At 42.6% G+C, this 27122-nt stretch overlaps 1 protein-coding gene across 1 annotated transcript in view; it reads left to right on the top strand.

Moving 5' to 3' along the window:
• Window positions 1-27122, top strand: part of LOC126485007 (aminopeptidase N-like) — a 260634-nt gene that overhangs the window by 49638 nt on the left and 183874 nt on the right. Inside the window, exon 3 of the mRNA XM_050108615.1 lies at window positions 14410-14601. Within this exon, the coding sequence (XP_049964572.1) occupies window positions 14410-14601 (192 nt within the window). The remainder of the gene's footprint in view (window positions 1-14409; window positions 14602-27122) is intronic.

Below are 27122 nucleotides of genomic sequence, written 5' to 3'. Positions count from 1 at the left end.
TGACAAAACAGTTAATCCACAAGCTGCAGACATTCAACATCAGATGCCTGAAAAACATCCTGGGTATAAGGTGGCCAAATGTCATCTCTAACGAAACTCTTTGGGAAAGAACAAACCAAAATCCAATTGAGCTGCAAATCAGAAGCAAGAAGATGGTTAGGCCATACTCTTAGAAGACCAAATGAACATATTGCGAGAGAAGGACGTGACTGGATCCCGCAAGGACGACAGCGACGAGGCAGGCCCAAAATGACATGGAGACGGTCCGGTCAGTTGAAGCAGAAGGCCATCAGCAAGGAATAGGACGGGAATAGATGAAGATACTAGCAGAAGACAGAACAAGATGGCGCTCCTTTGTTGCAGCCCTACGCTCCACATAAGGACTTAAAGGAATTAATAAATAAGTAAAAATAAATCCTTAACTCACGAGTTGTGATCCCTCAGACAATGCGAAAATTTTCGAACTCGCTCTCCAAGATAATTTCTGGCGGAATGCTTCTGCATCCCCCCTAACCTTCTTAAATCACCAACCCTACGATGTTTCGTTGTCAGTCGCAAGTTGCATTACCGCCTCCTTTATTTGTTACTGACACGTGTTACTGGCATACGCTATGGTCTCGTAGAATGCGCCTCCTTTTCTTCAGTATAGCACAAAATATGCTCCCAGGAACGTGTCAGTTTTAACAATCCAAAGTCTGATGATATTGTGATTCTTGAGTTTCTCCCGGCGTATTTGATAGTCAAAATATCCACGGGTGTGCTGCCGGTCTATAGTGTCCAACGGGCACTTTTTTTTTTTTTTTTTAATATTTCGGCGATCATACATGTCGCCATCATCAGGTGAACTGACGGACTGAGCTCCTGTGAACGTGCCGGCACGGAGATCCGTACGCTATGGCTGCTCAGAGGGAACTGGGTTCGGTCGCGGCGGCGGCCGATTTAAATACCCTACGCCCGCGGCGCGCTCCCTCCGCCGTCCGCGCCCCGCGCCACGGTCGCGCGGTGGAACAGATTGCGACGGCGTCTGAGATGACGTCGGAGTGATGGCTCTGTCCGCCGTGGTCGTCACAACTATACGTTTGCTCGATTTACTCTTGATTAACCCGATCGCTGGTTCCCAAGCCTTGCTAAGATTATAGCCACAGTCACGGTTTATGAGGTCGTCATTGGTGCGAATTTCGATGGCCTCTCTAACAACACTGTCCCAGTATCTCGACGTCTGTACCAGAATCCTCGTGCGGTCATATTCCATGGCGTGATTTTCCGACAAACAATGTTCAGTGACCGCCGACTTGCTCGGATACATCAGGCGAGTGTGCCTCTGGTGTTCACGGCATCGATCCTCGACGGTACGCATCGTCTGACCAATATACGACTTGCCACATTGACACGGAATCTGGTACACGCCGGCCTTCCTCAAACCGAGGTCATCTTTGGCGCTCCCCACCAGTGCACGAGTTTTATTTGGAGGACAAAACACAGTTCCGACCCGGTGTTTCTTCAGAATGCGAGCGATTTTCCACGAGAGTGCGCCTGTGTATGGAATAAATGCAGTGCCTACCTCCTCCCTCGTGACTTCATCCATCTCAAGAGGTTGTGCTGCAGTGGTTGGGCGGAGAGCACGTTGAATCTGCCACTCTGAGTACCCATTTTTCCGAAATACAGTTCTCAGATGTTCCAATTCCTGGGGTAGACTCTCTGCGTCAGAGATAGTGCGCGCCCTATGTACTAGAGTTTTAAGTACCCCATTCCTCTGTGAAGGGTGGTGGCAGCTGTCTGCGTGCAAATACAGATCAGTGTGCGTAGTCTTCCGATACACCCCATGACCTAGGGTGCCGTCAGCCCTTCTCTTGACCAAGACGTCAAGGAAAGGTAATTTACCCTCCGTTTGACACTATAGACCGGCAGCACACCCGTGGATATTTTGACTATCTGATGATATTGTTTGTCAGTGGATGGAGGAATATGTCAGTGATAAAAATGTAACTTTGCAGATGAAACAACATGGAAAAGCTTCAGAGAATTAAACTGAATAGTTAAGGAGTACTTACAGTGCAAAATCTACAAACTGAGAGAAAGGTATTCAAGATTTCTGTAAGTAATTTCATACTTTTGTCGTATGATTCTGACGAAAAACACTCTGCGTAATACTGTGGACCACCTTCGTCACCAATATTATCGGGTAACAGTGTCCTTTTTATAGTCTCTTTGGCTTTTCTATTTCTTGTCATGCCCCCCTTCCAGAACCTCATGAGGTCTTATCGAAACGCATTGCTAGCTTCTCAAGTATTCTCTGTCCACCTCTCCACTATAAGATGTAACTAAAGCGTCATAGTTCCTTAAATTTAGTGTCTCCATCCCAAAAATTACAGACAGTATGTGGTTGCGTCACAACTCTTTCACGTTCAGACAGTGTTACTGCACCAGAACAGAGAGAAGCTCACCGTTTCACATACAGCGCCAGTCAAAATGACAATCACGATATTTATATTGGTATCCTTGTCATTTTCTCCGCTAAGGTGTCATAAACACAAAAGCCATTCTTTTGTAACCTCTGAGGGTCTTTACACTGCACTTATTGCAGCCAACATCTATACTTTCTTGTGCTGAATACAAATACACATTTTTAAAATTTGCATTAAAACCTTTGGCTACTCACTGATGAATTGTGCCTCTTGGTTTTGTCACTAATTTTTCTGAAAATTACCTACAGTGTCTGATTGCTGTGCTAATCTAATACATTGAAACGAAGTTTCTTTGTGAAACTCGCCACTCCAGTCTCACAAAGGAATTCAAGAACACAACACTACGACTACTACAAAGCAGCGAAAACCACTGCCTTGTAAAGTGTATAGTTTCGGAAATATGTCCAGTCAAATGAGTCAATGTAGATTTTAATGAGACAAAAAGAGATTGTTTCCTTCTCTGCCCTGGTTTTTTCCTTAATACTCTTTAATATGCGTTGATCGTGTAGCGGTTTAATACATTTTTTTAATTACAGAATTTGGCCATGTATAGACCACTTACCACCTAAGACAAAGGTACAATCTTTTTCTTTTTATCTTCTCAGAACTTCTTCATGCGTTGCCTGTTGGACTGCCTCTGTTCATTTGACATCACCCTCCTAGGTTGTGAATTTCGTTGTTGGACAGGAAATTTTGCAGCACTGAACAGTAGCCTGAAACTTTCCCTGCTGTGTATGGTGTTTTCTGGGACGTTAAGTTTTCTCGAGTCTTTTTTGTCGCTTACAGCCATCCCGCACTGTCTTTTAATTTGGAAGTGAAATTAAAAGTTTTCTTCGTTAGACTATTGTCATTCTTTCCGTAAAATTTTAATCTCTTCTTTCGTATTGTGTCCTTGACTGTTTCTATGTTTCTATATAGATCTTCATTTCTCTACTTCGTCCAGTTGTTATCTTTGTTATTTTGTGGTCCTAAAACTTTTCTAAGTATTTTCCTTTCTTTTCCAGTTCTTCTTGCTCACCTCTTTAATTCAGTGTTACGCATTCGTAACCGTAAAGTCCTTCCGGTTTAATTATGTTGCGCAATGTTCAATTTTTGCTCGGAACGATACTGATCTTTTATTATATCGGTTCTGGGTGAGTTTCTATGCTAATTCCATTTTTTTTGATCTTTTCTTACTTGTGTTATCTAATCCATTTGATGGAAATGAAAATGAGCGTTTGGCGTCATTGGCCGGGAGGCCCCTTGCTGGGCAAGTCCGGCCGCCTTGGTGCAGGTCTTATTACATTCGACGCCATATTGGGCGACCTGCGCGCCGGATAGGGATGAAATGATGAAGACAACACAACACGCAGTCCCTGGGCGGAGAAAATCCCCGACCCATCGGGGAATCGATACCGGGCCTATAGGACGGCAATCCGTCACGCTGACCACTCAGCTATCGGGGCGGACACCCATTTGATTGTATCCATTCTCCCAAATACTTAAACTTAACTCTTTTGACGTTTACATGCAGCGTTTGAACAATTTTTTTCTAATGTGTTTATGTTCAATGTATTCTGTTTTCTCGTATGACATTAGTAATCTGGTTTTAGCTACAGTTTTGTGAAGTGTTTCTACCTTTATCGGTGCATCTGTTATGTTCTTTGAAGTTGCTGCAATATCGTCAGCAAAAGTGAGACATTTCGCCTCATATCTTCCTCTTCCTTCTCCTAGATGGATTCCCTCGATGTTTATCTCTTGTGGTTCTTTATCCCACTCTCTCATGACCTTGTCTAAGACCAGACTGAAAAGAATTGATTAGGGCCTATTGTCCTGCCGAACAACCGTGTTACTTCTGAAGGGTTCAGAAACTTCTCCTAGAAATTTAATTTTTGAAATTGTGTTTGTGAGTATCTGTTCGGCTAAATTTCTGGTGATTTTGTCGACACCTGCTTCTTCCAATTTCAGGAGTACTGTCTGTCTGTCTACACAATCGCATGCTTTTCTTGAAATCAATGAATGTAAGGACCGTGTTAAGGTTCCGCAATACTATGATCCTGAGGGTAGTTTTCAAGTTAAAAATTTGCTCTGGGCACAATCTATTTTTTCTGAACCCTGCTTGGTACTCGCCAATTGTGCGTTCTGCTTGATCTTCTTGGACATTATTTTGTAAGTGACTGGAAGTAGAGAGATAAGCCTCGGTAATTGTTGGTGTCTATCCTGTCACCCTTCTTATGTAGCGGTTGGATTATGGCTTCCTGTCGTCCGGTATTCTTTTTTTCTTCCAGCAATCTTTAATAACCTCATAAATGGTTTCAGCTGCCAGATTCCCTCCAGTTTCCAGATCTCTGTTAATATGCTGTCTTTAGCTGGCGCTCTGTTGTTTTACGGCTGGCCAATGTATTGTTCAATTTTATGCAATGACGGTGGTTCTGAAGGTGGGTTTTCTCTTTTGAGGCTGTCTGAAAATTAGTCTTTGGGTTGGTTCCTCGTAGTTTAGAAGATTTTTGAAGTATTTGGCTAGTAACTCACAGTTGTCTTTGTCGTTGGTAATCGGTTTGCCTGTCAACTCTTTGAAGTGTAGGCTCATCGGCTTGTAACCTGTTTTTCTTCTTTGAAAACTTTGTTGAAGTCCCTAGTGTTGTTCTGTCTGAAGTTTGTATCTGTTTCCTCTAATCGTTTTTTGGTCATATTTCCGATCCTCTGTTCGAATATTTTTTGATGTCTGTTTTCTCATCTCGGTGAATGTGTTCCAGTTTCTTTCCTTTTTCCAGGAGTTCCATTTTTTTCCAAGCAGTTAGTCTATGCTCTATCACTTCGTCACGTATCTTATTCCCCACCTATGTTTCCTTGTTATTTGTGGTTGTTCTAGTTCAAAAATTCAAATTGCTCTGAGCACTATGGGACTTAACATCTGAGGTCATCAGTCCCCTAGAACTTAGAACTACTTAAACCTAACTAACCTAGGGACACCACCACATCCATGTCCGAGGCAGGATTCGAACCTGCGACCGTAGCAGCAGCGCTGTTCCAGACTGAAGCACCTAGAACCGCTCGGCCACACTGGCCGGCGGTTGTTCTAGTTCTTTCACCGTTTTTGTCATTGCTTCTCTGATTTCGCAGTTTCTCATCTTCTTTGCGTGAAGCATTTTAACGAGAAATATTGTGTCAATTCTATGGACTATTTTAATCTTAAGGTTTGGTCTTTTAGGTTGAAATTTGGGTTTGATTTCTGTTAAAAAGTGTTCTAAATCTATGCCTAATCTTCTTCTAACCCATACGTTCATAATTTCTCTATGGTTTTCTTTGGTTATTGCCACATGATCAAGTTGATTTGAGCCTAAATGTGTATCAGGAGAAGACCAGTTCTCTTTTCTCCTTGGTAATTTCCTGAAAAAGGCTGACATTAGATTTAAGTCATATTGTCCGCAGAAGTTAATAAGCCTTTCTCCATTCCTATTGTTACGTTTGTTTGCGGGAAAATTCCTGTTACTGCCTTGTATTTCTCTTCTCTGCCAAATTGTGCGCTGAAGTCTCCTACGAGTAGTTTTACGTGGTGCTTTGATATTTTCGATGTCTCATTTTCTAGTGTCTGCCAAAATTGCTCCCACGAAAGTTATTCCAAGCATAATGACTTTGTGTTTATTCTTTATGACCGGTTTTCTTTGATAGATCCTGTAGCCCTCTGATTCAAATACGTTCTCACCAGCGTATCTGGTTTCCTGAAGCGCTGGTATGACTGTGTTGCTTCTGTTATGATTGTGTTGCTTCTGTTTAACACATCCGTCAATTGTTTAAGTTTCCCAATCTTTAGTAGGGTGTTGATGCTCAATGTGTCTAGCTGATGTTTCCCTCTTAGCCCGTATGCGAGAAGTTCTAGGAAGCTTCGACTCCTTCTTACGAGATGTCCTAGGCCCTCCAGAATCCGACGGCCTAGTTGCATCACTTTTTCCAGCAATGAAGGGTTGTGTAGCTCCCGGAGTACTTTTCTGTTCAGTGTTTACACTACTGGCCATTAAAATTGCTACACCACGAAGATGACGTGCTATAGCCGCGAAATTTAACCGACAGGAAGAAGATGCTGTGATATGCAAATGATTAGCTTTTCAGAGCATTCACACAAAGTTGCCGTCGGTGGCGACACCTACAACGTGCTGACATGAGGAAAGTTTCTAACCGATTTCTCATACACAAACAGCAGTAGACCGGTGTTGCCTGGCAAAACTTTGTTGTGATGCCTCGTGTAAGGAGGCTAAATGCGTACCATCATGTTTCCGACTTTGATAAAGGTCGGATTGTAGCCTATCGCGATTGCGGTTTATCGTATCGCGACATTGCTGCTCGCATTGGTCGAGATCCAATGAATGTTAGCAGAATATAGAATCGGTGGGTTCAGGTGGGTAATACGGAACGCCGTGCTGGATCCCAACGGTCTCGTATCACTAGGAGTCGAGATGATAGGCATCTTATCCGCATGGCTGTAATGGATCGTGCAGCCAAGTCTCGATCCCTGAGCCAACAGATGGGGACGTTTGCAAGACAACAACCAACTGCGCGAACGGGTCGGCGACGTTTGCAGCAGCATGGACTATCAGCTCGTAGACCATGGCTGCGGTGACCCTTGACGCAGCATCACAGACAGGAGCGCCTGCGATGGTGTACTCAACGACGAACCTTGGTGCACGAATGGCAAAACGTCATTTTTTCGGATGAATCCAGGTTCTGTTTACAGCATCCGTGTTTGGCGACATCGCGGTGAACGCACATTGGAAGCGTGTATTCGTCATCGCCATACTGGCGTATCACCCGGCGTAATGGTATGGGGTGCCATTAGTTACACGTCTCGGTCACCTCTTGTTCGCATTGACGGCACCATGAACAGTGGACGTTACATTTCAGATGTATTACGAGCCGTGGCTCTACCCTTCATTCGATCCCTGCGAAACCCTACATTTCAGCAGGATAATGCACTACCGCATGTTGCAGGTCCTGTACGTTCCTTTCTGGATACAGAAAATGTTCGACTGCTGCCCTGGCCAGCACATTCTCCAGATCTCTCACCAACTGAAAACGTCTGCTTAATGGTGGCCGTCACTACTCTTAATGAACTGTGGTATCGTGTTGAAGCTGCATGGGCAGCTGTACCTGTACACGCCATCCAAGCTCTGTTTGACTCAATGCCCAGGCGTATCAAAGCCGTTATTACGGCCAGAGGTGGTTGTTCTGGGTACTGATTTCTCAGGATCTATTCACCCAAATTGCGTGAAAATGTAATCACATAATATATTTGTCCAATGAATACCCATTTATCATCTGCATTTCTTCATGGTGTAGCGATTTTAATGGCCAGTAGTGTATCATCATGTCTTGACTGAAAGTAAATGATACATTATAAATTATATTAAAATTATAAATTACATGAATGAAAAAAGTTTAACACATTATTATCTTGGAATGAAAAGATTATGCCAAAGTGCATAAAATTGTCTATAAGCTAGAGTAATTTTTACTATTTTTCCCAAGTCTGTGACCTATTAACACATACAGCTGATCTCCCTAAGATGACGAATATTATGGTTATCGACACAATGGTTCGTTTATCGCTTTCTGCCCCGCAGAGCTGGAAGCCGTCCAAATTTGAAATCACGACTGTTGGAGGAAAACATTGGGGAAATTTCAGCACTGCTACTGCCAGCTGAGACCTGTATTTTATCCAGTTTCCTCAGAGAGTGGTTTCAAGAGGGAAAAAATTCCACTAGCGTAAGTGTCACAGGAGTTCCGCTCAGAGTCTGTAGCAGGAGTACCGGCCGCCACTGGATAGTCTACAGACCTGCTAGTTTCTGCCTAAACAAGTCGCCCTGATCTGAGCGATGAAGGTCGGCATTTCTGGGATCAATCTCCGTCTTGTTGGTCTCCGTTTGCAAAATATTCCTCCTACGTCTATTTCAAAGGTTACTGACAAGGAGCATCAATGCATAAACACGCAGTGCAATTTCACCTCCCTTCGTTCCTGAGCACTGAAATCCCTCACTTTTATACAGAACTAACGAAATTTTCAAGAGGAATTTACTTCTAGGTCTTACGGTTTTAATTGCTGTACATCACTTACGCTTGCCTCCCACCCTCTTCACCCCTCTTCCTCAAATTGCGGTTGCATTGCCGATGGTCATTTTATTAAACCAATCAAGAGAACGTTACGTGTAGATCAATTCGTATTCTTATGCAGTAGAACGTAACTCCGGCAGTTGTTCAGTTGTTTTTTCGAGATAAATGTAAGTGCCGCCTCCCATCGCCGGTCTGTTACTGACCTATGGAAAGATCCAGTTCACCAAAGCCTGGCATGTGACAGGATGAATGTTTCCGATGTATAAACAGTTGTTTTACAAACCAGTTTATTTTCTAATAACTGTCATGTTGCCTTAACAAAATGGCTCTGAGCACTATGGGACTTAACAGCTGTGGTCATCAGTCCCCTAGAACTTAGAACTACTTAAACCTAACTAACCTAAGGACATCACACACATCCATGCCCGAGGCAGGATTCGAACCTGCGACCGTAGCAGTCGCGCTTGCCTTAACACGGAACGGCTATAGAAATACCGTAAACTAAAGGCAAATGAGTTTTCATAGCAACAGGGTCAGGTCTCTGCTAGCCCTTGATGGGAAAGTTAAAAGCAACGAAAGAAGTTCTTGTCAGTCGACGTCCGCTGCCACTGGGCTCTGTATTCTTCTCGTAGTAGCCCCATTGTGCCTTCTTAGTGAAGGCAGTGTCACCCGATCGTGTTTCTCCTTCCAGTACGAGAAAGCTCCCATTCGAGATCACATGGGCTCATTGGTACTTTGGAGCCATTGACTCCACAAAACACTATGAAGCGCGGAAATTAGACTCTGGGTCAACTGCTTACTTCATAGCTCGTCATTAGGTGTGCAAATATTCCACAGACATAAACGTCTGTGGCCTACACTGTGGGAAGTTGAAAGGAACTAAATTAAAAACCTATATCTAGATATGGATCATATAGCCTAAAATTTCTCGAAGGGCTATAAGAGGAAATCTGTGTATTTTTAAAGCATACCCTTTATTGCCGTTCTGTGGATAGCTGAATTCTAAAAGTTCTAAGATAATTTACCATGTCACTCGTATGTAAAACACGTGTAAGATCTACACTTGTTTCACTGGTCTGACGATGTCTCCTAACGAGATAGAGTAGCTAGAATTTCTCCTATAGTTCCAGCTTCTCATGGGCTCAACTTATAACACTGCCCACATTCTTCATAGTAGGCTGTAAGCACAGAAAATGTAAACTGATGAGCATTATCCTTCTGTTGGTCAACTAGACATTGCTCAGCTTTGGTGCTATAATTCATCTTCCTATTTTCCCAGATTGTCTAGCGCCAATCAGACAACTAGTGTATTATATTCAGACCAGGTGAATTACAGATTGTTCCAAACATATAGTAGCACTGGGGATATTTCTCACTCTACGTTTTTCCAAACATAGCTCTAATGCCACAGAGACAATTTTCTACTCTGTTTCCCACATCCTATTCTCTTTTGCACCGAAGAGCCAAAGAAACTAGTACACCTGAATAATATCGTATAGCGCCCCCGCGAGCACGCAGAAGTGCCGCAACACGACGTGACGTTGGCTCGACTAATGTCTGAAATAGTGCTGGAGGGAATTGATACCATGGATCCTGCAGCGCTGTCCATAAATCCGTAAGAGTACGAGGGGGTGGAGATCTCTTCTGAACGGCACCTTGCAAGGCATTCCAGATATGCTCAATAATGTTCATGTCTGGGGGATTGAACGGTTCGCACACTGACGCATGTTGACAGCCCAGAGTTGAAACCTGCGGCAATTTACGGAAGGGTTGCACTTCTGCACGTTGAATGATTCTCTTGGTCCCATTCTTGCAGGATCTTTTACCGGCCACATCGATGTCGGGGATTTGATGTTTTACGGGATTCCCGAAATTCACGGTACGCTCCTGAAATGGTAGTACGGGAAATCCCCACTTCATCGCTACCTCGGAGACGCTGTGTCCCATCGCTCGTGCGCCCACTGTAACACCACATTCGAACTCACTTAAATCTTGATAACCTGCCGCTGTAGCAGCAGTAAGCGATCTAACAACTGCGCCAGATACTTGTCTTATATAGGCATTACCGATCGCAGCGCTATATTCTACTGGTTTATGTATATCTGTATTTGAATACGCATGCCTATACCAGTTTCTTTGGAGCTTCAGTGTATTAACGCACTTTTATAATTTGGTCAAAACTTCGGAGCTGAGACTACTTGGTCGTTGTGTACAATTATTTACTGACGTTGCGTCCCCATTTGTGTGAGATATCTTCAGAGGGAAGGCCGTAGCCGATATATAAAATTATTTACTAACCATCCTCCTCATTTGTGGGAGAATCTTGAGAGTTAAAATTGTCAAAAGCCATTTATCTAGGAAGATATCTGCCGCAGATGGAGACGAAACGTTAGTAAGCTGTTTTATACATCATCCTGGTCCTCTCAGCCCGGAAGCCTTAACTGAAGTCAACACTGTTCGCGAAAGCCCTAATTATGTATTTACTTTTTGTTTCAAAAGCTTAATTTCAGTATTTTCTTTTGATGTTATTCTTCTGCGTTCATTTCTGAATTTCCTTGTTTATAATGATATGTAGTATTCATCTTAAATTTGGGCTGAAACTTAATTATGGCTGATTCATTGAACTCTCTGCTGTCTGTTTCACGTATCCCTTGCAGACTAGACGACAGTTGCTTGATTCTTACGCACTTCTGTCAGGCTGGTTTCCATCCACTCTTTTGGTGTAACGTTCTGGCGATATATAGAAAAAATTAATGAACTACTTATTTTTCCCTTTTGTGTAACGATCAGAGCTGTAAGGGATTTGTGAGGAAGGTTGAATGTTAAGGATCCATTAACGACGAGATCGTTAGTGAGACCATAAGATCACAACGAAAGAGAGGATGGGGAAGGATATTCGCTATATCGTTTTCAAAGGAAGCGCTGTAGCATTTGCGTATACGATTTAGGATAACCACAGGAAATTTAAATTTGAAAGGACGAACAGGAATTTGAACCTCACTCTTCTTGTATACGAGTCCAATGTGCTGGCAACTAACACCATTGAGTGTAGTCGATAACCCAATACGAATTGCGGATCTCTCAAATTAGTTTAATAGTCTTACGTATCTACTATTTCATTTACCTCTATAGCATTACATATTACCGAGAACAGGGTTTCCAGTTAAGTGTGGTATACTCAGCCATATATTTTAAAGTTTATGGGTATGTAACCGAGTTAACGTTGCCATTCTTCCACGATTTTTCGATAGTTTCTATCGTTCTTTTCCATAAGAGTCAAGAGTAGGCTATATTTCGTAGCTTTCTATTTGGGCTCCACCTCAGCTCTGAGAGGGACAGTTCTTTTATCAAACATCTGAATACAGGAATTCCTGACTTGCTCAGTTTCTGAGCTCGTTGTGAGATTTCATGAACCAGTTGGTGATGGCAGAAGTTATTCTGGCATCCTTATTTTTAAATCACTTGGCTATACTCTTTGAAATGACCCCTTGACATTGTTAGATACGTAGGTTTTGGTATGTCCTTGTGCGAGGTGACCTTGTCGGTTATTTTTATTTTACTTTTTGTTGTGTATTATCTAAGTGCATCTATTTCATGTTCATGACTGCCACTGTTATGTGCAATGAATTTGACTGCGGTAAGATTTGTCTCATAGTCTGCAGCAATAAGTCGGAACTTTTGTGCCTTGCATGCAACAACTCTGAATACAGTTAGTTTATGAGAGTTGCTATGTGCGGAGGGGTTATTAATGACAGTGTCTGTGTTTGTTAGCTTTCTGTGCACATTGATGTCCAGGGTATAGTTTGTATTAATTCTGTTATGTCTAAAAACATATTTTGTTGTCTTTCTGAGGTTCAATGGTGAAGTGGATGTTTTTGTGTAAATCATTGATCCTACTTAACAAAGTTTATGTTTCTTCTTCAGTCTCATTATATACCATAACTGTGTCATCTGAATATTTGCAGTACCGCACAGTTTCCTGGGTGATGTCATCTTTGTTGTTCAAAAGTTTATTTTCAGGATGGTAATGAAATTTTTTGAAACGATGAGTTGACTAGCCATTACTAGGCCTACATCCTTCTTAAGTAAGTGTGCTAGTGATGACTAGTGGAATGCCATGCTCTTTGCTATTACAGAATGAAATTATCAATAACCTATCGCCTAATGTAGCCACTGTAAGCAATGGGCAACCTGCCTAATCAAGAGTTATAGGATCTTGAAACAGAGATCGAGTCTACCTTTAACGGAATTTTATTTACTCTTGAGTTTCACAAAGAATAATCAAAAGTTATCAAAGAACAAAAATAAACGAGTTACTGAATTATTCTAACATGGGTGACGCTAACAGTGTGGGAGGTATCAAATGAAAGGGAGAGTGCATGGAGAGCAAAGCACCCGGTTATCCTTATCTGTGCAGCTCACGGATACGAGATTAAAGAAACAAAATACAAACTGGAATTAAATTAGGATACCCGAAACAAATGAGCAGCGAGCTGCCCAGATTACAGCTCGCACTACAGCAGATTGTGAAAGATTACATCTCTCCAGATCATCAACGTGTGCCAAACATCGCAAGATTGCGGTTAGCTCGCGATTACTCCAACAGTTCGTCCCCAAAGGCCCAAAAAGTAACATTCTCATGCTACACTTCCACCTTATCAAAACTTGAACGTGGAGGGGAGGGAGGACTCCTAGCTATTGCCAATGCGATGGACGATAAATGTAACAAAATTACCGAAAATCGAGGAAAGGACAGTGAACTTCCCATTTTTTGCGTACAAGACGCATAGTTTACTTTCACGAGGTCGGCAGTGGCCCGATGCAGTGTTATCTGGATGGTTGGCTCGTGGGTGCCATGTACTAGTTGGTATGATGCACGATGCAGACTGAATAAAAAAAAGTTATGAAGTTGAGCGGAACCGACATTCCCACGGAAGCCAAGTGACACCACGGTATCTGGGCCTTTGAAGTCAGTGCAGAAAGGCAAAAATATCATCTTCAAATTATCCCAAGTCAGACGCAAACTTCTCTGTCCACCACGTGGATAGACGTCGGCCGTGTTAACACATATGCAGGGGAACGAGTCACAGTCTGGTTCCCGCTAATGTTGCTCAATATCCTAGGGAGGCATCATTGATATAATAAGATTCAAAAACTGCCCTCTGATGACAAAGGAGGCCAGATGTGACAAGAATATCGTAGCCTGTTTATACGTTTTGCCGTTGAATATGAGATGGTTGTGGGATAGCACAAGGTCTAGTAATTCTGTTAGTTCAACTACTTCTGCTGTCGGCATTTTTTGGTAGTTTAATAAGTTGTATTCAATTACGCCTAAAGATTAATGTTCGCAGTAAGCTCATTATTACAGTAAAGTACTAATTATTTCCTTCAACGAATGTGGTTATTTTGTGCGAGCGGAAATTGTGAACTGGCAGTAAGTTATTGACTACTGAATTCTACGATCGGAAAAGACTCTTTTTTAAGCAGTAGTGTGTGTCTGCTTAGGGTGAGTATTCTAGCATAAAAGAAAAAGAAATTATTTATCACTGACTCTACAATGTAACCCTCATTTCTTAAGTTTCAACAAGCAAACGCATTTTGCATTGTTAAGATTTTCGTTTAAAACCCATCTAAGTGTGAAATGTAGAGCAATGCATGGGTTAACTGTTTATAAGCAGAAAATGTTTTATTGAATTACTTTATTCTGAAGCATGAAGAAACCATTTTCCTCAAATAAGTTGTTCTATAATCTTGGGCGTTCTTCATACTAGGATCTAAAGAATGCCTTGTGTGTCTATGAATTGATAGAAATAATTCACAGATGTCATTTGGTTTTATCGTCCACTGCTCCATGTTTCAGCGGACCTACCATCTCCGTGTCGAGCACGAACAAAGAGTTGGGCAGGCAGTGGTACGTGGTGACACTTAGCTCTGAGCTGGTGCCTGGACACGTGTACCAGCTGGAGCTGCCCTTCTCTGGCAGACTTGTGCGTGACCGCTCTGCCGGCTTCTTCGTCAACAGCTACGAAGCGCACCGCTCACATGAGCCCAGGTAAGGGCTGAAGAAACTGCTGGTGCATGTTTTGCTCTCATATCTATCAATGAACTGTATGCCATCCAACATCTCTCACAGTCAGGATCCTAACCTATGAAAACCAAAAATAAATCATTTACCACAAACTGCACAACGACTTCTTGTAACAAGCAGTTCAATTACTTCTAGAAGCAACTCAAATGTATTTCTCATTATTAAGGTTGTATTGTGCGTGTGTATTGAACCGAGGACCTAGAAATGACAGAGAGGCTTCGTCCCGCGGTAGCCCTCAGTGGTTCACAACCCGACAACAGGTCACAGCAGTCCACCCACCCCACCGTTCCCTCTTCCCCCCTGAGAACTTCTCATATCAGACGAGCGTAACCTCAAATGTTTGCGTGGTAGAGTAATTATGGTGTACGCGTGCATGGAGACAGTGATTACACAGCAATGGCCGACATAGTGTAATTGAGGCGGAATAAGAGGAACCTCCCGCATTCGCAGAGGCAGATGGAAAACCGCCTTAAAAACCATCCACAGGCTGGCCGGCACACCGGACCTCGACAGACCGCGAGGCTAGCCCGACGGGTAAGTTAAGCTGTAACTCATAGTACCAGTAAGAACATTCAATGTTACTTGTGAAGCAAATGGAATAAAGTATAACAGTGAATGGTGTAGGAGTACCACATTCATCCTTGTAGTTAATTGTGGTAAAACTCGATTTCTCTTGTCAAGTGTCCAAAATCATATAATCTTAATAATCAGTTGTATCACAGTCGTACAATTAATTGCGCATATGAAATGAAATAAATGCTGCCTCTTAAGAAGTGAGGTGATAATTCACAACTATCGAATCATCAAAAGACCACCTCACAACAGGTTCTTTGCTTTTCATGCACTTCCTCTCATTTGCAGGAACAGCGGCATTCTGTGCTGTTATGATTGCAATTTATACTCTCAGTGAGAAAACACGAGAGGAGTCCTGTTGAGGTGCAAGCAGTAAATGAATTGTTACAGCAGGAGTATTGAATAAGAGGATAAAGCCTAAAATTTCGACTTATGCGTCCTCAGCCATCCAACTCACGATTTGTTGTGTGAGGTGAACACGTTGTTACTTCCTTGAATAGTTTCCTAGTCAATTTATTTTGAACCATCTTCAAACAAGGAGAAGAGAAGAGACGAGATCGTTCATTTAAACTATCCTGAATTTTCTGTTTAGAGTACTCGACATAAATCCATTATCTGTTTGGTATCCTGGAATGGTTGGTTGTTTATTATTTTTATGATAAAAGTACGATTAGAATTTTCACTCATTCGCCGCCATGGCTCCATTACTTAAAAGGTAACTAATCAGACCTGCTTGCGGTACGGTTTTTCCATGTTAAAGAGATGGGACAAGTACGGATATGTGTGACAGATGGGTGGCATATCTGTATGCTCCGTAAGACAAATTCAGTTTCTAATTTCACTTCAAATAAAACAACAAGTCAAAGTAAAATAATAACTCTGCCTTGATCGATGCTATGGATACTTTCTGTTATCAAGCATCAAAATCATTTTGGGATTTTGCTGTACCATAGTTACGAGTATTTTACGGTAAGTTAATTATCCTTCCTCACATATAGAAATTAATTGTTGATTATTGCTTTGAATCTTCACATTATGAATGTTACACAATAGCATGCTTTCATTCTTCAGCCGTATGAGTATGGTTTTTATTTTCAACCATAGATGTTTCAATGATGTTAGGCCATCTGCAGTTGTATTCCCTTAATTTTAGTTAGCTGGACATTTTGTTGTTCGAGTAATATTAACTGAAAGTGACCGAAACCTTTTGGTGATTGTGCAACATCATAGAAACACGAATGAGAGGAAAAAACAAGAAACTGAGTTTTGTGCAAGGCAGACTAATTGAAACGCATTTATTGTACATGCGAACATGGGCACAAACAGCTAGCTTTCCTAAAGAATAACCATCTAAAGATAAATACCCTTCAACTACTGTTTCTCTTTTCTAGTAAAACTAAAAACTGTGTTAAGTACACACCAGTTGTTTATTCCCTGATTTCAGTTGATATGATACGTTAAAAATTTTGTGAAATGTGTGTTCAGAGACCACTACCAGTCACAAAATTTGTTGAGTACGTAGATCATTTAATGAAGCAACATGTTGCGAGGTAAAAAGCTCATATTCAGGCTGCAAATACAAAAAAATTGAAAAAAGTAAACACATATATATTGAGGCCTGTCTGCACAGTCTTGGAATATGCTGTGGCCATCCTGCAAAGAAAGAGACAGATAACTTCATATGAGGGAATATTTACTTCATTGGCCTTCTGTTCACATAATAAACATTAAATAATCACTGAACTTGTGCATAAGAAACACACATCAATTTCAGCCATTGATATGGTTCCTTGAATCTTATGAACAACTGTTTATGAAACTTCCTGGCAGATTAAAACTGTGTGCCCGACCGAGACTCGAACTCGGGACCTTTGCCTTTCGCGGGCAAGTGGTAGAGCACTTGCCCACGAAAGGCAAAGGTCCCGAGTTCGAGTCTCGGTCGGGGACACAGTTTTAATCTGCCAGGAAGTTTCATATCAGCGCACACTCCGCTGCAGAGTGAAAATCTCATTCTGGAAACTGTTTATGAACTTGCAAGGAAAATTAAAACGTTTCAACAGGGTTAACTATGCTGTGCAGCAGAAACAAGATGGCGGGTAAAACAAGTCTTGCTTCGATTTAACTATCGATCTGTCGATCCTGGTGTCTTCTGTCACTTGCTATTAATTTTGCACACTTTGCCGATGCATCTCTGATGTTGGTCGACGAAATATACACTTACAGCAAGAAAGGAGGTGATAATTTGATGTTAATGTGGAAAGTATAAAAATTATTTTAAAGAATCACTAAGATTTTGCTTATGGAACACAGATTCATATATTTTCTTAATTGTTATGTACTTTCTATTTTAATAGAACTGAATAGTAGATGGCGAGATTTTGAAATCGGTGATTTCATTGACGATCTCGTTTCTCCACACTGGAGTTCAATAAAAGATTAAAGAAGCACTTCAATAAAAGATGTTTTTTTATTCAAAAGAGAAGAAACTCAGATATTAATAATAAAGAACACAACAGCTTGACTGTTATGGGACCAACAAAAAACCCTAAAACTAATTTAGCTATCAGACCTGTTGAAACTTCTATGAACCAACCAAGTACACAGGTATGAGAAAGCTACATTAAATCTTACAAAACCAATATACGCTGAGGTGACGAAAGTCATGGGATACCTCTTAATATCGTGTCGGACCACCTATTGCCCGACATAGTGCAGCAGCTTGATGTGGCAAGTCGATGAAAGTCCCCTGCAGAAATACTGAGCCATGCTGTCTCTATAGCCGTCCATAATTGCGAAAGTGTTGCCGGTGCAGGATTTTGTGCATGAACTGACCTCTCGATTATCTCTCATAACTGTTCGATGGGATTCATGTCGGGCGGCTTGGGTCGCCAGATCATTTCTGCGACTGTCCAGAATGTTCTTCAAACCAATCGCGAACATCTGTGGCCCACTAACAAGACACCGTTGTTTAGGAACATGAAGTTGATGAATGGCTGCAAATGGTCTCCTGGTAGCCGAACATAGCCATTCTCAGCCAATGATCGTTTCAGTTGGACCAGAGGACGCAGTCCATTCCATGTTAAGACAGACCACACCATTATGGAGCCACCATCAGCTTGCATAGTGCCTTGTTGAGAACTTGGATTCATGGTTTCGTGGGGACTGTGCCACACTCGAATCCTAGTATCAGCTCTTGCCAATTGATATCTGGACTCATCCGACGAGGCCACGGTTTTACAGTCGTCTATGGTGCAACCGATATGGTCACGAGCCATGGAGAGGGGCAGCAGGCGATGTCGTACTGTTAGAAAAGGCACTCGAGTCAGACGCCGCACTGTCCCAACGTCTACATTCGTCGTACGTCTCACATTGATATCTGCTGTTATTTCACGCAGTGTTGCTTGTCTGTTATCACTAACAACTCTATAGAAACGCCGCTGCTCTCCGTCGTTAAGTGAAGGCCGTCCGCCACTTTATTATAAGTGGTGAGAGGTAATGCCTGAAGTTTGGTATTCTCGGTGCACTCTTGACACTGTGAATCTTGGAATATTGAACTCCCCAACGATTTCCGAAATGGAAAGTTCCACGTATCTAGCATTCCGTATTAAAACTCTGCTAATTCCCATGATGCGGCCATAATCATGTCGAAAACCTTTTCACATGAATAATCCGAGTACTAATGACAGCTTGGCCAAAGCACTGCCAATTTATACGTAGTGTACGCGATGTCGTCACTATCTGTATACATGAATACCGCTATCCCATGACTTTTGTCACCTCAGTGTAAATTGTAAATCTCTCATTCTTCCTCTTCTGTATTTTTTTTTTGCTTTTGTCCTGCATCTGCTCAGCGTCAGAGTTGATGCTATCAGACTTGTCATGGTTAATTTAAGGGTTGGCCAAATGCCTTTCGTGTTGCCACTCCATATCGCCCTGGTAGGGAATATGAATTCCCCAATTGTCTGGGTATAGTGTTATGTGGAAGTGTGCAAACATTTTCTAAATATTTAAACCGCATCCAGGCAGGATGGAGCTTTGGCACTGTCATTGATCCGCTGGGCGGATTCGACTCTGGGTCGGCACACCTGCCTGAATCCAGGAAGTGGCGCGTTAATGTTCTCGGCTATTCGGGCAATTTAAATTTCAAACCTCCTATGCAGTAAAAAGTAGCTACCAACCAACTCAAGGCATGAAAGTGCTTCAGGTCCCAGTCAATACGAAGCTTATTTGTCTGGTGTAGCAAGTTCATACATCAGAACATCCATAAATGAATCCAAAGACATAATTAGAAACAATTTATTAAAATAACGAACACTGTCCACATCTGAAGTATTTTAACTAATAGAGTTATTAGATTTTGTTCTCTACCACTATTTTTCCACATTCAGTGGTAAATGTGTAAACAGGATATGGACCTAGCAATTTCTAATCCACACAGTAGGATCATTGCAAAAATATTCATTAGCCACCTGGAAAATAAATTTTTGGAGAACAAAAGTAATATCAACCAGAAAATTGTGAAGTACTGCAGATATGTGGATGACACATTCATGGTACATAATAGGACTGGAGAAGAAATAGTAGATTCAGTAGATCACACAAAAACATCCACTTCCCCACAAAACCCCAGAAAGGCATTAAAATAATTTTTATGAGACAACAACCAATACAAACCATACCCTGAACTTGAACGTCAATGTACACAGACAACCAAGAAACTCGTGAAACGTCATCTTAGAAAAATTATACGTGACTGTGTTTAAACTGACACACAATACTTTTAGCGCAACGCAATCTGACTTTCAAAAATCACTACAAAAGAATGGCCCTGACTAACATTAACCTATACGTTTCACAAATCACTTACCTCACAAAAATCTTCGTTACTTGAACTACTGCAATACAGCGAGCGCTGCTACTGCCAGCTAAATAAAAGATTCAAACTACGGAAGGCACTAACTACTGATAGGCATTGTTAGCAAATGAAAGATTTTAATAGAGAACAAACAATGTATTTACCTTAATAGTCATAATATATATAGCATTTCATGACATCCAGTCTTACAAATTTCAAAACTCCGCCATCTCTCTCCCCACATCCACCACTGCTGGCGGCTCACCTCCAACTGCGCAACGCTACGCGCTGTTAACATCCAGCTGCACAAGACTACAATAGCCAACAACAATGCAAACCAGCCACAGACTGCACAAAGCACAGCCAGTGATTTTCATACAGAGCGCTACGTGGCGTTACCAATAAGAAAACCTAAACAGCCTACTTACACTCGGACATTGACCTCCGTCCCCCCCCCCCCCGCCCCCCACTCACTCATACACACACCACATGCACATCCCAACTCACAAAAACAAGCTGCATTCAGAGTTTTGCATGCAGTGGATAGAAATTCTCACTCACTGCTGCAGACTATGAGCCAGAAATCAACACATGCAAATTCAATAACAACTGCTATCATGAACTTGGAATAAATACACTTTCACAACACATAACAAAAAACGAAAGAAAGCAAACCTACAAGGCCACCACCCACAACAACATAGCAAAACAAAGTATTAGCGGACATTTCAAACAAAATAGCCAAGCTGTTTAAAAACACAGATATCAGAATCACTTTGACACTACCAACAACCCAAGGAAGAAACTGATTCATGACATCTAGCTGAGAAACTGAGCGACTCAAGAAGTTATCAAGTGACATTCAGACATTGGCCAAATAGGCAGATACACTCCTGGAAATTGAAATAAGAACACCGTGAATTCATTGTCCCAGGAAGGGGAAACTTTATTGACACATTCATGGGGTCAGATACATCACATGATCACACTGACAGAACCACAGGCACATAGACACAGGCAACAGAGCATGCACAATGTCGGCACTAGTACAGTGTATATCCACCTTTCGCAGCAATGCAGGCTGCTATTCTCCCATGGAGACGATCGTAGAGATGCTGGATGTAGTCCTGTGGAACGGCTTGCCATGCCATTTCCACCTGGCGCCTCAGTTGGACCAGCGTTCGTGCTGGACGTGCAGACCGCGTGAGACGACGCTTCATCCAGTCCCAAACATGCTCAATGGGGGACAGATCCGGAGATCTTGCTGGCCAGGGTAGTTGACTTACACCTTCTAGAGCACGTTGGGTGGCACGGGATACATGCGGACGTGCATTGTCCTGTTGGAACAGCAAGTTCTCTTGCCGGTCTAGGAATGGTTGAACGATGGGTTCGATGACGGTTTGGATGTACCGTGCACTATTCAGTGTCCCCTCGACGATCACCAGTGGTGTACGGCCAGTGTAGGAGATCGCTCCCCACACCATGATGCCGGGTGTTGGCCCTGTGTGCCTCGGTCGTATGCAGTCCTGATTGTGGCGCTCACCTGCACGGCGCCAAACACGCATACGACCATCATTGGCACCAAGGCAGAAGCGACTCTCATCGCTGAAGACGACACGTCTCCATTCGTCCCTCCATTCACGCCTGTCGCGACACCACTGGAGGCGGGCTGCACGATGTTGGGGCGTGAGCGGAAGACGGCCTAACGGTGTGCGGGATCGTAGCCCAGCTTCATGGAAACGGTTGCGAATGGTCCTCGCCGATACCCCAGGAGCAACAGTGTCCCTAATTTGCTGGGAAGTGGCGGTGCGGTCCCCTACGGCACTGCGTAGGATCCTACGGTCTTGGCGTGCATCCGTGCGTCGCTGCGGTCCGGTCCCAGGTCGACGGGCACGCGCACCTTCCGCCGACCACTGGCGACAACATCGATGTACTGTGGAGACCTCACGCCCCACGTGTTGAGCAATTCGGCGGTACGTCCACCCGGCCTCCCGCATGCCCACTATACGCCCTCGCTCAAAGTCCGTCAACTGCACATACGGTTCATGTCCACGCTGTCGCGGCATGCTACCAGTGTTAAAGACTGCGATGGAGCTCCGTATGCCACGGCAAACTGGTTGACACTGACGGCGGCGGTGCACAAATGCTACGCAGCTAGCGCCATTCGACGGCCAACACCGCGGTTCCTGGTGTGTCCGCTGTGCCGTGCGTGTGATCATTGCTTGTAAGCCCTCTCGCAGTGTCCGGAGCAAGTATGGTGGGTCTGACACACCGGTGTCAATGTGTTCTTTTTTCCATTTCCAGGAGTGTATTTTAAATCCTATTTTAAAGAACATGTTGAGACTGTAAAAATCTAACAAGTCAGCTATGGCCAAACATATGAAGGAAACAGAACACAGCGTTGCAATAGACAACGGTCTTAAAGTACTGCACATATAACCCAGCTACCTCTCTGGCTAATTAGGCTTTTCTATATGACCGTGTACCTGAAGTCCCTAATCTGTGGGGAAAAGGCATCTACTCCGAAGAATAATGCAAAACCGAGAGTAGTGGATGAAGTTATAACCGAATCACCAACTCTCAGTATTTTAGCAATGACGATTAGAAACAAAGTTCAGTTAATTTTATATATTTTTAATTACGTAAACTAGTTTTTTAATTAACAGCAGTTAGTGGAAAATTTGGAAGAAAGGTTTTCAAAGTATGTCATTAATGAAATAACCAACGACTGCCAGTTCCTTACCGGATCAAGAATAATTATATTGGAACTGAACTTTATACTCGTAAGCAATCTTACGTAAGAACAGTTATTGGCGTCATGACGTAGGTACACTATGTAACGCACACTTTCAAGTACTTCACACCACACAAGTCACAGTAGTCAGTTAATGATCAAATAGCAAACTCATACAATATATCATATTAATTTTCAAAGATCAATTAAAGTAAGATTGTTTACTGGCGTTGACAGAAACTTTTTGTTACGTTACTCACCGTAATACTGACTCTCGTAGTTGTAGCAAGCAGAAAGATTGTTTGAATTTAGAAGTTACTTTGAGATTTCTTTGTAATAAAAGTTACAAATTATACCATAAGCTATAAATTATAACAGTGCTTTGACAATGAAATTCAGCGTCCAAGCTACGTAAAGTTTCACTACCACTTTTTTTATTACGAAAGTTACTCTGTTTTTAGCAAATGAAGTAACACTGGATTTTGCATCATTCTATTTCTGGCATCATTCATACTATAACCAAAGATTTCATTATTACGTAATTGTCCAAAAGTTGGAAAAACGTTCATTTTCTGATTATCTCGGTTCATACAAAGGGAGAGGATGTATACTACTTGGATAACGACTTAGGAAAATTATTTACGTGACAATATGCACGAAAACAGTGTTATTCAAGCAATAAAATTCCAACTACGCTGGTCAGTCTATTACAATTCTAGTTATAAAAAGTCTAGATCTTACTTCACTTCATGATGCCGTTGCTTTGTCAAGTGGCTTCATCTATCGGTAAACAGGGCACAAGTTGACCTTCTTGCCATACCATAGCCAATAACAAGGGCCCACAGTGTTCTTGATGTTATGTGAGTTACTCTTGCTGCATTTGTACTGTGCTCAATGAATGCCATAGTTTGCCCATATTACACGTCTCCTCGCGACTCCCAACTGCTACTACTTTTGGCGCGCTCTTACGCCCAGCGATAATGCATATACAATTTATTACACTCTTTGATAATAGATTTTCCCTGACTAGGCCAGCGTGTCTACTTATAAAATGTTAACATTCCATGCGCATTCTCTCTCTTAAATAAAAAATAGCATTTGTAACTTGACAACATATTTACAAGAATAATATTCAGGACAATTAATAAAGCAAACTTCGCAAAGCACGTATAAATTGTATGATCATCCACAGAGCTGTGGTGTTACACACACTGTGGATAAGAGCAGGAAAATGGACGTTTTGGAGGAAATGGAGGTATTCATCCATGGACGAAAGTGGAAAAACGAGATTCTGAACAAAGTTAAAGATATCAAGAACTCGCATTTATTCACCAGCGTCACTACAGTACTGTTAAAATAGATAAAAAATAAAGATTAAGAATATACACGGATCAGCCAGAACGTTATGACCACCGGCCTACTATCGACACAAGGCCGTCCACGCCATAGCACCCTCACCTTACGAGGAATGACTGTTATTCAGGCACATACACAGTGCAACTAGCTTCAGTGAACGTGCTGTCCTTGCGTAAAATGGGAAAGGCGAGCGATCAATCTGAGTTTGACTGAGAGCAAATTGTGATGGCCCAGAGGTTCGGCACGAGCGTTTTGGAAGCTGCAAGACTTGTCGGGTATTCGTGGAATGCTGTGACGAGTGTCTTCAACATGTGTCGAAAGCACGTGAAACCACGTCCAGACGTCGTAGGGTTGGTAAGTGACCCGTCACTACAGATGTCGGACGTCGTATGGTGGGCAGACTGGTAAAACGGGACAGGCGGCGAAGTGTAGCGGAACTAACCTGAGACTTTAATGGTGGGCATAGCACAATTGTGTCTGAACACATACTGCATCGAACATTCCTAACGATGGGCTTCCGCACTAGACGACCCATGCACATGGCAACGTTAACATCACGAAATCGGTAACTATTACTGAGATGGGCACATGACTGTCGGCACTGGACTTTGGTGCAGTGGCAGAGCGTTGCACGGTCTCATGAATCCCGACACCTTCTTCATCATACCGGTGGGAGGGCGCTATTCCGTCGTCCTCTGGGGGAACAGCGCCTTGACAACTGTACTGTGGGACGGAGAAAAGCTAGCGGCGGCTCCAACATGCTCTAGGGAACATTCACCTGGTCATCCATGGATCCAGTGGAGCTTGTGCAAGGCACCATGACGGCGAAGTAGTATCGCACACCGGTTGCAGACCACGTACACCGCTTTATGCCGATAATGTTTCCCCACGGTAGTGGCGTTTTTCGACAAGTTAATGCGCCATGTCACAAGGCCAGGAGTGTGACAGAGTGGTTCGAGGATCACAGTGGCGAGTTCCAGTTGAGGTGCTGGTCCCCCAACTAGACAGATTTGAATCCGATCGGACACACCTGGGATGTGACCGAATGTGGCGACAGAGCTCATGGCGCCCCTCCCTGGAATTTACGAGTATTAGGTGACGTGTGTGTGCAGATGTGGTGCCAACTTCCTGCAGCGGCCTCATTGTTTACATACCACGACGCGTCGCCGCTGTTCAAAAATGGTTCAAATGGCTCTAAGCACTATGGGACTTAACATCTGAGGTCATCAGTCCCCTAGACTTAGAACTACTTAAACCTAACTAACCTAAGGACATCACACACATCCATGCCCGAAGTAGGATTCGAACCTGCGGCTGTAGCAGCCTGGCGGTTCCGGACTGAAGCACCTATAACCGCTCGGCCACAACGGCCGGCGTCGCCGCTGTTGTCCTTGCCAGTGGTGGACATACCGGCTATTAGGTAGTTGTTCATAATGTTCTGGCTGATCAGGGTACATGAACCTGTGTTTCATTAGCGATATATTAGCAACTATTTAAAATTATTATTATATTGTTGTTATTAACATCAAATTATCACAGTCTTTCTTGCTGTAATATATTTCGTCGACTGTCGTCAGGGGTGTGTCAGCAAGGTGTTTAGAAGACATTGTGAGTGACAGATGACACCAGGATCGACACATCGCCAGTTAAATCGAAACAAGCTCTGTTTTGATCGCCATTTTGTTGTGATGACTTGTTTTAAGAGCCGTTTACAAATTTATCAATAATGATTAACAATATCCAATGACCTATAGCAGTAGATGTAAATGAACACACCGCAAGAAATCAGAGGTTGTTTTGATTATTTATTTCTTCCATGTGAACATCAGATCAACAAAAAAGTAAATATTCCCTCACATTACTTTCATCATGCAACATCGATCAAAGTTATTTTCATTTTAGATCATTAATGGTAATATCTTTGTTGCCTTTTGGTAAAAATGATTATCTGCATTTTGAATAGTATGTTAGGATATCTCTATAATAAGACAGTGAATATTTGTGCTTGTGCGTGTGCATGTGTGTGTGTGTGTGTGTGTGTGTGTGTGTGTGTGTGTGCGCGCGCGCGCGCGCGCGCGTGTGTGTGTGTGTATGTGTAGTTACTTCTGCGTGAGGCTAACTGCTTCTTTTGTAATAGTTTACCTTCCTTTACCACCATCAGCTCCGGAAGTCACTACTAACTGATCATAAAACCAAGAGGCTTCTCACACCCACGGCGGGCCACAGGGTGTCCTATTCTCGTGTGGGAGGCGTGACTCAGCCTGAGGCTCATTGCTTCTAACGAATTACCGGGGCACTCTGCGAGGACGCTGAAGACTTCCAATGCGGCAAACCTCTGTTAACATTTTTAACGTTTGTGAACCTGATCGTAAAACAAGACTGTCAAGAAAGCTGAGCGCAAATTTCCAAACACAATTTTCATTTGTTGTTGTGTTCTCCAGTCTGAAGACTGGTTTGATACGGCTGCCTACGCTAGTCTACTCTCTGCAGTCCTCCTCGTCTGCTGCTGCAACCTACATCCATTTGAATGTGCTACCAGTATCCATCGATTAGTCTCCTTCTACAGTTTTTGCCGTCCCCCATTATTCATTACCAAATTGACGATTTCTTGATGCCTCAAAATGTGCCCTATCGACAGATCTCTTTTTTTTTTGGTCTTCTTCTGCCATATATTTCTCGTTTCTCCAACTCGATTTAGCACTTCTTCATCAGTTACTGGACCTACTCATCTATTCTTCAACATTCTTTTATAGCACCAGATTTCAAAAGCTTCTATTCTCTTCTTGTCTTTATTGCTTATCGTCCATGTATCACCAGCGAACAATATTACACTTCAGACAAATATCTTCAGAAAATACATCCAAATATTTAAATTTATAGTAGATGTTAACAAACTAGTCAGCATTTTATATTCTCTCTACTTCGACCATCATCAGTTATTTTACTGTCATTTTTCTGTCCAACTAG

The sequence above is a fragment of the Schistocerca serialis genome, chromosome 1, assembly GCF_023864345.2.
Source record: "Schistocerca serialis cubense isolate TAMUIC-IGC-003099 chromosome 1, iqSchSeri2.2, whole genome shotgun sequence".
In the NCBI taxonomy this organism is placed as follows: Eukaryota; Metazoa; Arthropoda; class Insecta; order Orthoptera; family Acrididae; genus Schistocerca; species Schistocerca serialis.
The sequence above is the reverse complement of the archived record's forward strand: the minus strand, read 5'-3'. Positions and strand labels throughout refer to the sequence as shown.